Consider the following 15,107-nt stretch of genomic DNA (forward strand, 5'->3'; position numbering starts at 1 on the left):
TCTGTTTTGCAGGTTCGAGGCAAAAAAACGCTGGGAAACCAAAAGCAACATGGGCTACATGTGAGCAAGATTTCAGGAGTGAAGATTTCTTTTATTTTTTTTAATTGAATAAAACTCAGTTTGTTATGGCAAACTGATATGATTTAGTTTTATGTTTTTGCACAGTTGAGAGAATTAACAGCCGCAAGAGTGTGTTTAGCTGAGGGCGGAATAGAAAATCCATCTGAAAGCGCGAAAAAAAAAATGGGACATTTAAATTAATTCCCTAGGCGTCCATTGGAGTCTGCATTGTGTTAGTTTTCCATTACATTTCAGTGATTTGAGCGTTCTGGCCTTCAAATTAAATCTGCTGTACATTACTGGATGATGCGTTTATTTATTGCTGTAAAGTGGGTTAATCATGAAGGCGCTCCTTTCTTCTCCCCGGGAAGAGAAAGGAAAGATTAGGCCCCTAATGCAATGTACAGGATAATGTGCGATAGGATTTGTGTGAAGAAAATGAAATTTGCCTGCTGTAAATTGTTGTTAGCTAACATAAACTGCAAGTTTAGAGAGCGGCTGAGTGTGGGGGGGGGGGGGGGGGGGTGCGCCAGAGACATGAAACGGAGGCTTTGCTTTGCTGTTGGCCGTCTCCCATGCTGGGAGACATACTATTGTTTCTGCTTCTGAACAACAGGCACGCGTTTCTTGAAGCCTCCACTCGGCGCTCTTTGTGCGATGAGCGCTCTTCAGCATGTTAACTAGTCTAAAACTGTGACTTTGATCTTTTTTTTTCCTGCGCTTTTGCCTACCAAGCTGCTTTTAAATGATCTTTCTGATTCTTGCAACTGTTAATTCTAAACAGCTTTGGAATAATTACTTGTATTCATAATGCTTGTGTAGTTGTTTTTCTAACGGTGGGAAATAATTTCTTGCTTTCAGGTGCTTGAGGACTTGAAATGGGAATTGAAATTGAAACATAATTGGGATTTAGTATTCCTTTCATGCACGAAATATTTTGTGTGTGCGTGTGTGTTAGGCTGACAGCGTACTAAATAGCTAGCCAGTATCCACTGTAGTTTGGGGCCATTTATGATTACATCAGGTTTAGGTTTTCCCCCACAATGTTTTTGAAAAATAAAAAAAAAATAGAATTGAGACGTAACATATATACGGTAAAGAAGAGCCCGGTTGCCCGCCAGGCTTATAAAGCGCTGGGGAGACATCCTGACATTGCTAGGACAGAATTATACCCAAGCAATTTTAATGTGCTTCCAATGCTGTAAATTGCTTAGAATATGTGCTAATTAATCCATTAATTATCTCTGTAATGCGACGTGAGTCAAAACTCTGTTAAGCACATCAAAGTACAACATGGGATTTTTCTTCACTTTGATGACCGCAATGAAAAACATCAATTGAGGAAACTTGAGACGTTCAATTAACAATATGAATTGTCGAGCCTTCAAAAGTTGTGATGACTTTGTCGATCACACCGACGAGTATGTTGTGCGGATCCCAAAAAGTACTTGAAATAGCACCTTAATATGATTGTACTCTTTCCTCCACCATTTTTCTTACAATCTCTATAGCACTATTCACTATTCTAATTAACAAGTAATTAGCAAATATGCTGGCGCTAACAACATGAGGTGTCTGAGGGAGTCCACCTAAATTAGAAGTGATTTGCAGTTGCCATGGCAATAAAATGGTGTACACCTTTTTTCTTATTCCAGTAAAAGCCAAATGACTATAGCCTGCATGATATGTTCGAAACACACTCTTGACTGGTGAAGATCTGCAATATTAAGAGAACATGTTTTTTAAAATAATAATATTAATAGTATTTGCCTTATTGGCCCGAATAGACGGCCTTGAATATAAGACGACCCCCTCTTTTTCAAGACTCAAGTTTCAAAAAAGACTTTTTGAACACCGAATTAATTTTTATACAGAAAATAATTATAGTACATCTGAAACAAATGATTATTACAATATATTTGAGAGAAAAAGCATGTTATTTTGTCTCATTCAAATCTTAATATCTGAACATTTAAATATGTAAACTAAAGTGCAATCACATTCGTAAATGAATGGTTTATTTACATTTCAAAAACCAGAAGCCAATCTATTTTGATAAAACAACAAAATTGCAATAACTGCATTAACCATCAAAGTGAAGTTTAACTGTAGTCTTGAAACAAATCTGAATAAGGAAAAACATTGCAATAAAATAATGCAAACTGGTTAAACTAGTAGCTGAGATCTGTCATGACAGAACATTGCTTCACTGATATCTGGCACCATCTAGCGTTGTGAATGGGTATAACGTCTAGACCGCGAATATAAGACGACTCCCACTTTTTCTGTCTTATTTTAAAGCTAAAAACACCATCTTATATTCAGGCCAATAAGTCACGGTTCGGTACGTACCTCGATACAGGGGTCACGGTTTGGTATGAGTTTGGTACAACTGGGAAAACCGAAAGCCTTTTTTTATCACAACATTTGAAAGTTACAATTTGTTGTATTGGCTAAAATCATAGTAAAATGTATTCAATAGTCCTTTATAAACCCGAAAGGTCCTCAAAGTGCTTTACAACAACGAAAAATAGTTCATGATAAATAAAAGGCAGGAAAGTATTATACAATAAAATTAAGAAAAAACAAAACAAAAACAACACACTGGGTTAAAAGTCAAAACAGAAAATAAAACAGATGAAATCCGAAAACATTAAAACCCTTAAGAAACATAACCAGGCTACCCGGATAAAAGGAAGGTCGAAAAAAAGTGGGTCTTTAATCGCAATTTTTAAAAAATGATGCAGATTTCAGGAGGCAGTCTATTCCACAACCTGGGGTCGGACAAGATCAATCACACCACTGTTTAAGTCTCGACCTTGGAACTTGCAGAAGAAACTGGCCTGTAGAATGAAGAGCCCTGCCAGAGGTACACAGGGTTAAAATCTCCGACAAATAAGGAGCCTGGCCATTAACAGAAGTAAAAACAAACAGTAAAAATTTAAAATAAATTCTAAATAAACTGGAAGCCAGTGGAGCGATGGTAGAATGGGGATAATATATTTACGTCTGGGTGTAAAACTAAAAAAAACATCTCTTATTTAGGTGCAAAATAAATAGGCGAAAACATCAAACTCAATGTGTTTTTTCTAACATTCTTAATTCAAAGTTTATGTGCAAAAATGGACAACACACCCTTTTTTGTGGGGATCAACAGATTTACCAGTAAGGTAAGGTAGCACTCGCCAACTGGCAACCTTGGTAATTTTTTTATTTTTTCTGGGATAAAAATAAAATTGTCAATTTTGGCTTACCCACAGTTAACTGTAAACCATTACAAGTGAACATACACTCCCACATAAGATGTGTCTGCCGTCTATTTTTATATTGGCTAAAATAAAATGTGCAAATAGTTCCAAAACTGGAAAAGCCTCTCTTGAAAAAGTGCAAAAATAGATACTCAGTGTTTCAATGACTCAAGACTCAGATTAGAACAAAATAAAACATTTCCTGATTTGAAAATATAAAATAAATACCCTTCAAAAAGTGTTTGTAATAGTTGCCACTCTGTACATTCGCCATAACTTTCCAAGTAGTGATGTATGATAACTTTTCATCTGTTTAGGTTTGTCTTCTTTTTCTCGAAATGTCGGTTGTTGGTTTAGGCGCATTACCTCTACCGCCCCCTGGAGTAAAGTCGAACTCTCCGACAGTTTTTTTTTTTTTTTTTTTTTTACTCAAATGTATTAGCTGTCTGATTGCGTGCGCCGAACTGTGATGCCCGTACAACGGTACAGGACGAATACAATACCGTTACACTGTTAGTATTTACCCTTCCACATAGACTTCACTATCATTTGACGAGACGGCTCTTACAGACATTGCGCCACGGTTTCCCGTAGGGGGCAGGGCCAGGCAGATCTTCAGGCTGCTTTTTCTGCGATAAACACAAGCTGCATTCTACCGCCGGATTTAGGTGGAACAGGACAAAAGTTTTAGTGCATAAAAGCAGGCAGGAGTGTCTCAAGAGTGATTTGGTCGAGGATTCAAAGTAATTATTATATAAAATGGCACCATGCATGCACTTGGAAACGTGAAAAAAATGAATTGAAAAAATTTACGTAGGTTTAGCTTGAAATACGTTTTTACATAAAATGAATGATAACTGCCCAGTTTTTTGCTTTTAACCAAGCATCCAGACTGTTTTACGTTCATATGTAGTAATTCCAGGAATTACGTATTTATTGACAAAAATTTTCAACTTAAAAACTTTGTTTTGTGATGGCCGCCATGTTGGATTTTGTATCCTTACACAATAGCATAACTTTACATTCAAATAAACTGGCAATTTTTGTTCAACTGCCTGTTTTTTTTCCCCCAAAAAATAGTAATTTAGATATTTCTGCGTCCATCCAAAAACAGTTAGGCTTTTACGTGTTTTATTTTATGTAACATTTCAATCTAAAAAATGACGAGGGCCAGATAGCCGGCAAGACGTGCTGAGGCAATAGTGACATTAGAATTCAACCTAAATAAGTGGTGATTGTATTTGGCGGAAAACAGACAAGGCTGAAAAAGCAGTTTCTGCTCTTGCACCCCTCTTTAAAATATACTGCAGTATTTTAAGCCAAAAGAACTGTTGTGTTTGGTAGACCAACATGTCTATATGCTATCATTGCGGATTCATGGCGCATTAAGCCCCTGAACTATTTTTAATATGTGCGTTTTACCCTGTAGACCCCCGTTTACAGACGTCGTTCAACCGCTTTTGTTTCAACCCAGCCATAAAAAGAAGGTAAGTAATTATATTTATTATTCGATTATTTATTATTAGCTCAGAATCATTAATTAAAAAAAAATAATAATAAAAAAACGGCTTCATAAAATTATTCACTCGCATATTTTAATTTAATTTAACTTTTAAACAAATTACGTCACAATGGAAACAGTGTCTGTAAATAAGTCACGGATATCTACCTCATAACTATCGCTTAATTGTATTTTTTTTTGTCACTGTTGCATTTCCTACAATATTTTAGATGATAAATAATCATTCCAAACAAAGAAACATTGAAAAAAAAAAATCTTTAAAAAGGTAAATAAATGAAAAAGAAAATCTCGACCACTCCTTGATGTCTGTGATTTCTGCATCACTACCCTTGTTATATTACCATGTTTCACCGATAAAATCCACCGAAAAATCCGGCTGTGGCCATTCATAGCTGTGTCTTGAAACCCGGTGATACATGCTACATGGAGTTTTTGGATCGAAAAGAGGTAAGTATGCGATAATATCTTATTAAAATCATGGCATCTTCATGCCCTCGCATGCTCACTTCCAGGTAGGGTTTTGCTGTTTATTTATTTTTTATAAATGCCCTCCTGTTCAAAATTCAAAATTTTTCTTCCCCCTAAAAATTTAGATTTTAAGCTTTCCAATGATATATCACACATGCATATAAGACACATTTGAAATTTGGCCAAATAGGGGGTTTCAGAGCAGAGCTTCAAGTCACCTGAGTATTTTCCGCCAAATAGAAAAATACAAAATTTGATTTTGTTGAGTAAAGTTAAAATGATTCTGCATGCTTTCCTCAATTTTTTAGTTTCTGATGTGAAAATTGACGGATTTATTAGCTGTTGAAAACGTGTCAAATTAAAAAAAAAAAAAATTTAGTCACTATTTCGGGCAAAAACGTGAAGGACATGTTAAATTTTGCTATTGATACAGAAATTATAGATTATCTCTGCATTTGGTGATTTTTGTGCATGTAGCGTAAAATCTGACAATTTTATAGCCATTTTTTGTTATACTTTTGTAAAAAAAATATATATATATATATATATACAACAAATCTGGATTTTATTAGGGAACGACTTTGAATTTTTTGATGCCGCTGCTCACGGAGACTAATATACTGCATATCTAAGGAAGGTGCCTGTTTTGGTTTTAGGTCGCTTTAGGCTGTGGTTTTGAAAATATTTATATAATAGAGTTATATAATACAGCGCCCCATTTCCCGTCAACTGATAGAGAAGTCTATGCCTTCCCTATTCTTTGAATTAATTTTAAAACTTAACCATTTAAAGGTCACTCACTTAACTCATTGGCTACCATTGGCAAACAAGAAAGTAACCCGAAATTGCCCCAAAACTAACATGACGTAACCCATAGGAGAGCTAGTTTTCTGGCTAGTATTGCTGTGTTAGTCAGGGAGTTTAAGTCCTCTTAATGGGACACCAATAACAATGATGAATGAATATCATACTTAAGCACCTCCCCTCTGATCACATCAAGGGAAAAAAAGGCTAAACCAACAAAATTCAAAGTGTATTTGTTTATAAACGACTTTAAAAAAAAATTTTATGCCGCTGCTCACGGAGACCCATATATATCTAAGCAAGGACGTAGGTTTGGTCTCAACATTGGTAGGGACAATATAACAATAACCTGCAGGTACACTTTTTGCTGAGGACGGGACCGAACAGATTATTGAACAGTGGTCAGAGCCATATTTCATACGAATATGAACTTAATTAAGAGGTCACGGAACCGTGGACCTCGGTCCGGTTCCGGACCCCCAAGCCGTCTGGACTGGATCTCAAGCTGTCGCGACTAATAAACATTGCAACAACAAAAATCATTTTTGTCTGCGGGTTTGCAGAGCGGAGGTGGGCAACAAACAAAAAACATAGCGGTGACGTGCGTGAGCCAGCCAATGGGAGTGAAGCATTTGAAAGTTATTTTTAGAACAACAGGTTGGAGTGACAGCCAAAAACTGAGCCGAATGAAGTTGGAGGAAGAGGCGAAAAAGGTACGGCAAATGGCGTGCTCAAAACTACGCAAGATTGATGCAGAAAACAGTGTTTAAGGAGGAGTGGACCAACACATTTTTGTTCATTTTACCTGGCGGCAGCACAAGACCGCTATGGCTCATCTGTTCAGAGACAATAGCACCTGTAAAGAGCAGCAATTTGAAAAGGCACTATGAGACGAAGCACGCAGCTTTTTCGCAAAGTTTCCCTATGAACTCTGCCATCCGTTCTCAAAAAATAGCGGAATTAAGGGCTCAATATGATCGCACCTCAAGGCTCATGGTTCATTCATTCACTGCACAGCAACGCGCAAAAGAATGCTCCCTCAGAATAGCGTGGATATTGGGTCAAAACAAAAAGTCTTTCAGCGACTCACCGATTGTCAAAGATTGTAAGAGTGCAGTTGCAGAAACTTTGCTTCATGGAAAGCAAAAAGAAGAGGTCTGTCAAAAAAAAAAAAAAAAAAGCAAGTCCCCCTGTCAGCATCCACAAAAAAAAAAAAAAAAAAGTCTTGAATATGCTCTTATGTTGCTATTTAATGATTCAATTAAAGCAGTTTTTTAGTTTTATGCACGTTTTATATTTTATTTACATTTTTTAATGTTGTAATTATCAGCATGACCACGTAAAGATACGTTTGTATTTTTTGGAAGGAAAAAAAAAAAGAAGCATTAAAAAATATTTCTGGACCCAAGATTGTTGTAATTATTTAATTTCGGACCCAGAGGATTTTTAATTCATGACCCCTGACCTAATTGATAGGTGAAATGATCAAAGCAAAATGAATCTGTATTGACTTATACTAACTTTTATGTAAATCTAGTGATACAATGTTCGATCCAGACCTTTGTTTTAAAAAACTACTAAAGAAACATTTTGAAGGAAAGTCATTTTATCAAAAAAGGGGAGCTATCTAAGAATGAGTCCACTTCTGGGGTACCTAGACTGAAACTAAAGTACTGTATTAGAATATAAACTACATCTGAGGCATCCAAAGTACACTCATGAAATGCTAATATGTGATTTAATTTAACTTTTTTTCATGTCAGTTCATGTTCATTATGAAGTGGACCCATTCTTGGGATTTGCACTCTGAAGCCACCGTGTTGCATTACAATAATGCACATAATGCAAACAATAATCCAAATGAAGGTCGGCTAGCTTGCCCTCGTTGTTTCTTGTGGAGGCTAGCCTGACCGCAGTAGTTTTGCAGGTTATCAAGTTCACACAGATTAATGTTATACTAACTGTGATGCAGGTCAGACTTTTAGCAGCAAAATTTGTGTGTTTCCCCCACCTCCACAACATTGACATGTTTTTACATTACTTACAGTGGCTTGTGCTGGCCAAAAACACAGTCTAATACCCTTCCTCTTTGAAGGGGATGAAGGAGGCGGCACGTTGTATTTCTGTAGGCGAAGTTGCGTGAGTGTGCGTGTGTCTGTGTGACGGGAGGAGGGGACGGGGGGGTCAAGTCATCAGCCAATCAAACGTGTGTTTGAGGGGGAAAAAATGGACCGGCACATTCAGCAAGTGAAAAGGGATAAATCTAAGTCTGAACATAATGAAAATAATTCACTTAATAATGGTAGGGTCTATTCTATACTTACGATATCTGGGAAGACAATCAAAATTACACATATAACTGAATTCATTGTATAATGCAAATAAAGTGGCTTAAAAATTGGTGGTGTCAATTTGAGCATCCTGAAAAGTTGGTAGTGTTATGTCTCTACCGTCCCTATGCAAACCCTTGTATCTAAGGGAGATGCCAGTTTTGGTTTTAGGTCGCTAGCAGCTTTGGTTTTGAAAATATTTATATAACATAGTTTTTGAAAATAGGCGCCCCATCTCCTGTCAACTGATAGTGAAGTCTATGCCTTCCCTATTCTTTGAATTGATTTTAAAACTTTTAACCATTTATAGGTCACTCACTTAACTCATTGGCTACCATTGACTAACAAGAAAGTAACCCGAAATTGCCCCAAAACTAACATGATGTAACCCATTGAGAGCTGGTCTTCTGGCTAGTATTGCTGTGTTAGACAGGGAGTTGAAGTCGTCCTAAAGGGACACCAATAAGAATGATAAATGAATATTATACTTAAGCACCTCCCCTCTGATCACATCAAGGGAAAAAATGGCTAAAGCAACAAAAGTCAAAGTATATTTGTTTATAAATTGCATTTTTGTAGATAGCATTCAAAGCAAATTGTCAGTGAAAAAGACTAGCGCTGATTCAAGAACAGCGTGCCACCCTATCCTTAGCATCTCCCGTTATTAATCTCTTTGAACACAAGATAATGCCTTGAGCAGAGATGATTCTGCTTTTAAGCTGGAAAATCCACTTTCCCCCCTTGTCATGTGGAAGAGCTGTTTTCAATAGTCTGTAACTGGAGGCCAATCTTAGCCTCTGACCTAGGCTGATTTGTTGGGGAACACGGAGACAAATTCCTTGGGCATATGACGAACATCTTCGAGGAAAAGTGTTTGTTGTGCAGGGAGAGGAGGAAAAGAAAACAACAACAATCCCATTAAATGGTTGGGAGGCTTTTCTGGTATGAAAGGGGAACATATGTTGGTGATAATAAGACATCAGCCCTATCGCTTACTGCTATCAGCAGGTAGAATAGGATTAACTCAAAGGGAAGATCTTAAAGATACAGTTGGTTATTCGAACACCTCACGCAAACTTTATGAGGAAGCGGAAAGCGTATTGACAAATCGTCAAGAAATACTATTAATATAATGCAGTGTTATACTTGGTTTTTTTTTTTTTTTTTTTTTAGGACAGAGTTTAAAGTGCATTTTTTTTTAATTGTTTTTTTTTTTTTTTGTATTCGTGATTGACAGTTGAAATTGAGCAGTGGTTCTCAAAGTGTGGCACATAGCCTCTCTCATGGTACACGAAAGATTGACTGAATTTTAAAATTCAAGCAATTTTTTTTAACCCACAACAGTGCAATTATCAAGTACAGTTCAGTTGTATTACACTTAAAGTACAAAAGATTCATATTTCAGGGTTTCTCCCAGAAAACCTGCAAAGCCTTGGGGTAGATAAAACCACTGGTGGTCCACCATGTTTTTTTGGGGGAAAAATAGAGATTTAACAGGGTTTTTGAAATTTTTAATATTAATACAAATCATTTATTAAAAATATGTAGTCTTACAAAAAGGCACATTGTATTTCTTTTGATAAAAAAGCAAAAATGCAATGCAATTCAGTGCAGTGGCAGAGGACTGGGACAGTTTGGTTCTCATAGTAGCCAAAAGATGTCACCATTGCACTTTTAAACGTATCACTAGATGCGGTTATATATACAGTAGAGCTGTCCCGACTAGTTGACGTTGTCGACGTCCATCGTTGACGTAAATGCGTCGACGGGCAAAACATACCGTCTACGGGTAATGATGGGTTAAAAAAAAAATACATGCGGATAAAGTTTAGAATGGCGGGCGCTCGCGATGCAAGCGGTTGTTACTGGCACCCCCAAAGGGGCCGCTGTTATTTCAATATGACCGGCATTGTCAGATTGAGCAAATAGGAGGAAAGTGGGCGAGCGAGAGAGAGGGAGCGAGATCGGTGAGCTGGAAAAGTCCGCGGGTAGCGCGGAGTTGAGTGGCTGCATCCCCCGCGTTTTTGTTTTGGTCAATAAAAGTATCTATAAAGAGCCATCCGACGCCTCTCGGTGTTTATATGCACGCCGCCGCCTTCCTGAGGAGGAAATCGGACGAACCGACGACAACGAGCCAAGTGAATCGCTGGTTCACTCCTCACTACGGCGAGGAGTTGAAAACACCGCCAATTACCATAAAGGGCAGAATTGGTAACACGTGAAAGCGGCATAAAGCCAAAAAAGCGGACCAGAATAGCCAGAGCCTGGAATTATTTCATGGAAAATATGGATGGTGCCACCGTGTGTACTCTTTGCTAAGCTGAGCTGGCATACCACGGTAGCATGTCGGCTATGAATGAACACTTGAAGCGCCGTCACCCAAGTGTAATTTTAAGAAACAAGCTCGCGGATTGTAAATCCATACAACTTTCTAACGATTTTTTTTAATGGAAGTTGCCTTTATGTGCGTCGTATCAACGTGCATTTTTATTTAATAAAATAATATATATATAATGTATAATATTTTTTTAAATTATTATTACATTTATTAGGATCATGGAAGCTCCCACTTGGGGAAAATATATACATATATCCTGAATATACATAATATAATAAAAAATTATATGGGAACACAGCACTGGCCTGTTTACTGTAATCCATGACTGCACTAATGTTAGTTACTTTATATTATAAAGTATTATTGTGTATATACATATAGTAGCATACTATAAAATTAATACTATATATTTAATTTTTGTTACTGTGAGTATGTGTGCCTTATATTCAAAATAATTGTGGTAATATTTCAGTGTGCCCTCTACTTTATCTATTTTCAGGTTAAAACAAACAAAAGTTTTAACAGTTTTTCCCCTCCCTTAAAAATGCGGAATGCACACCAGAAAAAGCGTTTGAACTCACACAAAGTATTCTGAAAGTGGTTGTCCGGGACATTGCAAATCATTTTAACATTTAAAACAATATAGACAATGACATACCACAAAAAGAGTAAGAATTGTTTTGACAACTGTTAAAGAGGTGAAGTCACAGTGTTTCCGTTTACATTTTACATACTAGTTAATGCCAGCAGCATTTGACCTCATTGTTTGTGATTTATTATTGATATTTATGTTATGTATTTATACGTTAATAAAGAATGTAGGTGTTCCAAAATGTTTTTTTTGTGGATTAATAAGCTTCAACAAAAAAATTAATTAATAAAGTAGTAAATAAAAAAATTATTAGATTAGTCGACTAATCGTAAAAATAGTCGGCTGACTAATCGGGAGGAAATTAGTCTTTTGGGACAGCCCTAATATACAGTGATCCCTCGTTTTTCGCGGTTAATGGGCATCAGAACCCGCCGCGATAATTTAAAAATCACAAAGTAGCGTTTCGTAGCAGTGTTTGGTCATGTCACTCAGGTGACCTGCTGAAAACACCCCCCCACCCCCCCAAACACATGCACACACTTCTGTCCTCTCCAAGCTCCAGACTTGCTTGTTTTGAAACAAAAAGATTTGTTTTTGTATCTTGGCTAAGAGAATATGCCATGTTGCTTTAGCCTTTAAAGGTCTGTGCTAAGTGATCATCGCACATTAAATGTAACTTGTAGCGTTACCCTAGTGATCGTGTTAGCATTAGCATTTGGCGTGTCGCGCGTCATCCTAAACTCTTGGACAACTTTTTTTCTTTTTCACAGACAGCTCGTAGTGTACAGCTGGGTTTAATTAATTGAAAACAGTTTTCATGCTGAGTGTGTATTATCATCACGAAGATGGCAAAGTCCTTATAGACGCTACAACTATGTGCTTGCCTGTCAATGTTCATTAGAAATTTTTGGAAACTTTAATTTAGTTTTGGACTAAATGTTTAATTTTACAAACGAAAATATTTTGAGTAATGATCGACTAACTCTAGAAGAAATCTGTCTTGACGAAGACTATCACAATTTGAAATGACAATCTGAAATGACAAAATATGACAATAAAAAAATAATTCTATAATATCTAATAAGATAATAAAATAAAAAATAAAAAAATAAGACTAATAAGTATTTTCGTCCAAAAGACTGCCAAAAACAACCAATGATGACTATGAATGCTCGCGATTCAGTACACGGCCTCTCCCATGGATTGGACGTCTATCGCCGTCCGTGGCACTGAAACGTGAGCATTCAAGTATTCTTTAAGGTAGTACTGAGAAATATAAGACTGTTTTACAGATAAAAAATACACGTTGAGTAGATTTTTACTTTACATATGGATAGTCATGACCAGTGTTTTTAATCTTACTTTAAAAAAGTAATTAATTAGTTACAAATTACTTCTCCCAAAAAGTAATTGAGTTACTAACTCAGTTACCTGAATGTAAGAGTAATCAGTTACTTAGCAAAGTAACTGGTTTTACTTTTCATGTTTTTTTTTTCCCATTAAAAGAAAAAAAAAAAAAAACATAGGTCACACTATGTGAAGTTCATTGGGTTTTTGGGACATTTGCCCTTGCCCAATTCTTTACCCTAAACTTAACTAGACACAAAGGTATTGTGGCTATTGCAATAACTAGATGGTAACCTTTGCTATGTTTGGAAGTCATTTAATGTTGTGAATCAACTGTTAAAGTTGTTAGAATTGCTCCCGTTATTGCATTAGTTCCATTCTGTCTACTTTCAACATGTGAAAGTTTTAAAACTGTTTCATCATTTAAAGATAGATTCAAATCATGATTTTGCCGATTTTGGAGTATTTTAGATAAAAAGTTACTTACTTAGGTTCTCTACAACCAGAGCCTTTCTGAGAAGTCTACTGCTTTAAGATGGCGGCTGTTTACCAACGCCGGTAATTCTGTCATTTCGCATCTAGTTCATATACATGTGATATCTATCATCGAATCATGTGGGCGGAGTTTGTAGGCTGTCGGCTACAGTCAGGCATTATTGGAGCCACCTAGCATCGCGTTTGCAACGGCGTCACAACTCCCTCTTTCCCACTCCCGCTCTTCTCTCTCCGTGTCTCGCAAGACTTTTCTCGCATCATTCAACCAAAGTAGTAACGCACGCCTTTACATCCTCAGTAAAGGTAACGTCGTTGCAAAAATGAGAAAAGAGATTACTCACTAATGAAAAAAATAACGCCGTTATACTCTAACGCTGTTATTAACAGCACTGGTCTTGACTATCATGTAGCTAATAAATGAACATAAAAACATTATAATTTCCACTTAAAAGGTGACTTTTAATGAAATGAAATTTGGTGTATCTTATCACTAATCGAAATACAACTTTATGAAATCCCATTTATTTCTTGTTTTTCCAAACTTTGTTATAGATGTCATTAGCTCTTCTGTTAAATTTAACCTGACATATAACACATTAAATTCCTTCCCCTGGTGATCCCCACATTGGAGGGGTGACAAGCTGTGTGGTTGTTGACATATTCTCCAGCTGATTTAATGACCTGTTTAATTCTGGCACGTCTACCGCTCTCAATGTTTTGCAGGTTTAATTAGCGTAATCACTGCTCGAGAAAAAGGCCACAGGGTTGTTTAATGGGTCATGTTTGTCAAGATTCACTGAATTATAACACAAAAGACATGTCATTTATGCAGTGCAGCAGTCTTCCAGTAATTATGGGTGTCACAATTGATAATTACAGAAAGGATTGCATCTTGTAAAAGCCAAAAGGAACCTCTGTGCTGTGAGGAAATTAGTTTGACAGTGTTTTGTATGAACAATATGCTTAGTGTTAGGGTAAACGCTTTCACCTCAGTGGTAACTATAGCAATATTTACAGTATATTTTTGATGTTAACATCTTGAAACGTACATACAAGCTAATAAAGTTACAAAGTACGATTCACTTCCCTCAAACTGTGGGATATAGGCCAAACTGAACATGTACTTGATCTATAATTAAAAATATAGTTTACTCTGTGAGTTACTTATACGTCCTCTTGATTGCCTTCATTGGAAATTGCTTGGAAAGCATCTGTTTTATCATTTGGGAAGAAATGAAAATGAACTTTTAATTAATTCTTTCCTTTGCTCTCGTAGAACAAAAACGCTTCAATGACAAAATACGCTGAGCAGACAGTCATTATGTATTCATCTCCTCTACCCAAACTACATAGTCTGATTTATCTGAATGAATTATTTAAGAAGTTTGTTAATATTTCATATTACTTTATGGAAACATTTAACAGTTCTAGAGGTAATCACATCTTAAGGGTAGTCACAAAAGCAGAATAGTCTTTTAGCCTAGCCTCATTTCAAGGGGTGACAATATATCAATATGGTGATAAATCGTGATACTTTCTATCCAAATAAGTTTATCCATATACTCCCGCCAATGTTGTTTTTGGCAGCCCTTTTAATTTTTGTCTTAGTCTTTTGGACGATAACACTTGTGAGTCTTAGCCATAATTTAGTCATTTCAAAATATGTTTGTCTTCTAATTTGTGTTGACGAAAACTAATTTCATCAAGTTTTAGTCAACGTTTACTCAATATTTTAGTACGTAAAATTTGAAAGTTTCTCTTCAAAAATAAATAAAAAAAGTTTTCCAAGTATTTCAAATGAACATTGACAGACGAGCACATATTGTAGAATCTACACGTGATAATACACACTCAGCAGGAAAACTGTACATTAGGGCTGCAGCTATCGAATATTTTAGTAATC

General features: G+C 36.4%; 1 protein-coding gene across 6 annotated transcripts in view; it reads left to right on the top strand.

Annotated features, from left to right (window-relative positions):
* fam204a (family with sequence similarity 204 member A) overlaps positions 1–7,458 on the top strand; it is a 40,992-nt gene extending 33,534 nt beyond the window's left edge. For 5 of the 6 annotated variants that reach the window (XM_057848942.1, XM_057848944.1, XM_057848945.1 and 2 more), the window contains exon 7: positions 13–7,458. In XM_057848942.1, the coding sequence (XP_057704925.1) occupies positions 13–64 (52 nt within the window). In that variant the 3' untranslated portion in view covers positions 65–7,458. The remainder of the gene's footprint in view (positions 1–12) is intronic. The other variant, XM_057848943.1, reaches the window with a different exon arrangement.
* Positions 7,459–15,107: the final 7,649 nt, after the last annotated feature.

This window comes from Corythoichthys intestinalis, chromosome 10, assembly GCF_030265065.1.
Source record: "Corythoichthys intestinalis isolate RoL2023-P3 chromosome 10, ASM3026506v1, whole genome shotgun sequence".
NCBI classification, from domain to species: domain Eukaryota; kingdom Metazoa; phylum Chordata; class Actinopteri; order Syngnathiformes; family Syngnathidae; genus Corythoichthys; species Corythoichthys intestinalis.